The sequence below is a fragment of the Triticum aestivum genome, chromosome 6D (assembly GCF_018294505.1).
Source record: "Triticum aestivum cultivar Chinese Spring chromosome 6D, IWGSC CS RefSeq v2.1, whole genome shotgun sequence".
Taxonomy (NCBI): Eukaryota; Viridiplantae; Streptophyta; class Magnoliopsida; order Poales; family Poaceae; genus Triticum; species Triticum aestivum.
This window is the reverse complement of record NC_057811.1, coordinates 47,322,734-47,325,726: the sequence shown is the minus strand read 5'-3', so window position 1 is coordinate 47,325,726 and position 2,993 is coordinate 47,322,734. Positions and strand designations below refer to the sequence as shown.

Here is a 2,993-nt window from a genome sequence, read left to right as displayed (position 1 = left end):
CCACCTATATGACCAAGATTTGAGACCCTACAATCTAGGAGAGGACGTACAATACAACTGGGTACATGTATACCGAACTGTACAATACAATTGTGTTTATCACTTGGCACTTCTCCTAAACTGACTGTTCAACCCAACTAGTTCAGTTCGCTTTTCAGGAATCCTGGAGCAAAGTTCGCTTCTATGAATGTGCCCAAGCAGTTTCAGGTTTTTCAGCTCCCTCTCCATTTACTTACAATAGGGAGAAAGTACTATGAATGAGTGGTGCAAACAAGTGGTTCGGAGTATGGGTGTGTTATCGTTTCGTCCCCTCTTTGAAGTCCTTCCTATTGGATTGTTAATCCAATTTTTAAGATTTCAGTCCAATTTTACTCGGAAACCATTTTTCTTCAATTTTCGAGATTTTTCAATTGAAAAAATGCGACCACCACAGTTTATTTCAACTGTTTTCCTACACCCCTAATTCCCTAGGATTTTTAGCTAGAGGAACTCATTAAAATAATTCTTTCAAAATTGAGATGAGATGCTTTCCTGCACTCCAATTCCATACGACTTTTTAGCAAGAACAAAGTCCTCGGATTTTATTTTATTTTTGTCTACGCGACAACTACATCATTCAATCAATAAACCTGGCATGACAAGTTACTCTTAATGAAATATTGGAATCCCCTTCCAAGAAAAGAAAAAAGAAGAGGAACACAAAAGAAAGCGTGCTGTTTTGTTTGATGTGTTCTGGATCAGTAGCTGTATACTCTTCATAATTTCTGAAAACCATGAAGATGGTGTGTATATACATGACTGAGTAACAGAGTACATCCAGAAATTACTGAAGTTTCACCACAAAGACGAACATTCAAGGATATACAATATATACACATTACGACAGAAGCAAAGTATCAAACTACAATGCAGCAAGAACATATTCCTATTACCAGAATGGCAGGTGCAATGCACCAGGTCTGCTACTGCTTCTCATTGCAGGACAGTTGCCCAAAGGCGTCCCTGATCGCCGCTACGGCTGCCAGGTACTTGCTCCTCTGTTGAAGATACATTCGTTCTCTCACCAATCGCTGTGCTGTGTCATCTAACCCGAGTAACCATTGCTGCTCTGAGCGATCTTTGACAAACAACCGAGCGACGACTAAGGAGAAAGACTCCGGAGAATGCATCCTGCTGAGCTGCCTAGCCTGGTCTCCCATTAGTTTCCAGCTGAGCTTGTCTGAAAGCATTGTCACGTCCTTCAGGTGTCCTTCCACCTGCTGCATCAGGCAACCCAGGTTACTTGAATCAGGCGAGTCTCTGTCTTTCAGTACCTGGACTCTTGCGATGACATAGGGCTTTGTTCTGACGACCTCCAGGACACGGAACCGGTCTCTGCAGACGCACGTCAGGAAGTAGCGGTCATTGACGAGCTTATCGCACTGAACGATATGGACCATGCATCCAACATCGGCCATCCTACTGTCTTTCCTGCTGGAGTAGATGATACCAAAGCTGTGGCCTTCCTGGAGTAGTAGTGTCTGCATCATGATGCGGTATCTGAACTCAACCGTCTGCAGCTGCAGCGTCTGGCCGGGGAAAACGACCGATTGGTGCAGGAGTATGGGGATCTCAGTAGTCTGATGATCCTGATGGGACTGGACAACCTCGTCGGGGCCGCCACGCGGATTGGCTCTGCATTTCAGGACTGGTGAACTCTGAAGGCCATTCTTGGTGGCGATTCTTGCTTGCGGTCTTGAGTGAGGTTTTGGCTGATAACAATAAGACTTGGAGTTGGAGGGACTGCTGCAACTGTCTGGCCTTGCTAAACTGGGTGGAGCTTGCAGAGTCTTAATGGCCATGTACTTGAAGTCCTCTTTCAGTGATGAGCCTGTTAAGACATATCCACAGACAAAGAAAGTGATGTCTTCAGTAACCCTCTGGCAGCAACATGAGTGCCTAGTGTCCAGTTATATGGCTACTGAGCTATCTTCAAACATCAACGAGTAAAGGAAGTCAATTTCAGATATAAACACGTGCAACAGCTAAACAAAAATTAAATCGACACGCTAAAGAAAATGTTAACACTCTCATAATATGCATGTTTCCTGAAAAGGCATTAACACTCCCATAATTGCAGTGGAAAAGCTCTGCAGCAGTTACACTAGAGAGTTGGATAAAAGCTTCTGCTATTTCCAAAGAAAATCGGTCCCTATGGAGCACAAATACTACTAATCATCTGACGCAAGTTTGTAGTGGAACAGATTCAAGGTGCTTTCTAGTAGTGCTACCCCTCCGTCCCAAAATAAGTGTCGTTGATTTAGTATAAATTGATACAATTTGAGGTATTATCTAACAGAAGATAAACGAAGAAAAAAAAACAAGTACTATAAACCCTGGCTCTTGGAGACGCAGCTCGCGGCACCAGTTTGACGGACCAGGTGTGAGAGAGAAGATCCACTTGAGAAAGACGGCAGTGTATGGATAAGGCGAGGAAAACCCGCTGGATCATATCTTCATACCATAGCCAACAAAGGAGACAGAACACGCGGAGAAGAAAGCGATCAGCATGCAGGAAGGAAGGGATGCAGCGCCGCCGTTTACCTTTTATGGCCCGGAAGGTTTCCAGGAGGAGCAGAGCAGCAGATCGGGGTCGGAGAGCAGCAGGGGAGGAGCCCGGCAGAGGAGGGAAGAGGATAGAGTGATAGAGCCTGCCACTTATATCAACTGAATATGTAGTTTATAAGTGGATTGCGAAAGCCCATTAGATCTAACCAATCTTCTAGACCGGTGGGTGGTGGCCCCCACGCCGCAACTACTTAGTTGATCCAATTGTATATACTCATGTTCCATAATGTGGTGCTTATAGATTTTTTGAAAAGTAAAGCATCATAAACTTTGATCAAATTTGTGGAGAAAAAACATTTACATATGGAATGCTAAATTTATATGATTTGATTCATTATAGATGAACTTTTATACATTATATATTTTGGGTCGCTTCAGTGCTAGTA

General features: G+C 43.7%; 1 protein-coding gene across 1 annotated transcript; it reads right to left on the bottom strand.

Moving 5' to 3' along the window:
* Window positions 1-751: 751 nt before the first annotated feature.
* On the bottom strand, window positions 752-2,701 carry LOC123143440 (lon protease). Its single transcript, XM_044562369.1, has 2 exons — window positions 2,584-2,701; window positions 752-1,870 (listed from the first exon to the last, which is right to left on the bottom strand). Exon 2 carries the CDS (start codon window positions 1,839-1,841, stop codon window positions 963-965), a length of 879 nt encoding a protein of 292 aa, XP_044418304.1. The 5' UTR covers window positions 1,842-1,870; window positions 2,584-2,701; the 3' UTR covers window positions 752-962.
* Between the last annotated feature and the right edge of the window lie 292 nt (window positions 2,702-2,993).

Excerpts from the sequence above, each read along its gene's own strand:
- LOC123143440 (XM_044562369.1), bottom strand. The coding sequence starts at position 1,841 with ATGGCCATTAAGACTCTGCAAGCTCCACCCAGTTTAGCAAGGCCAGAC.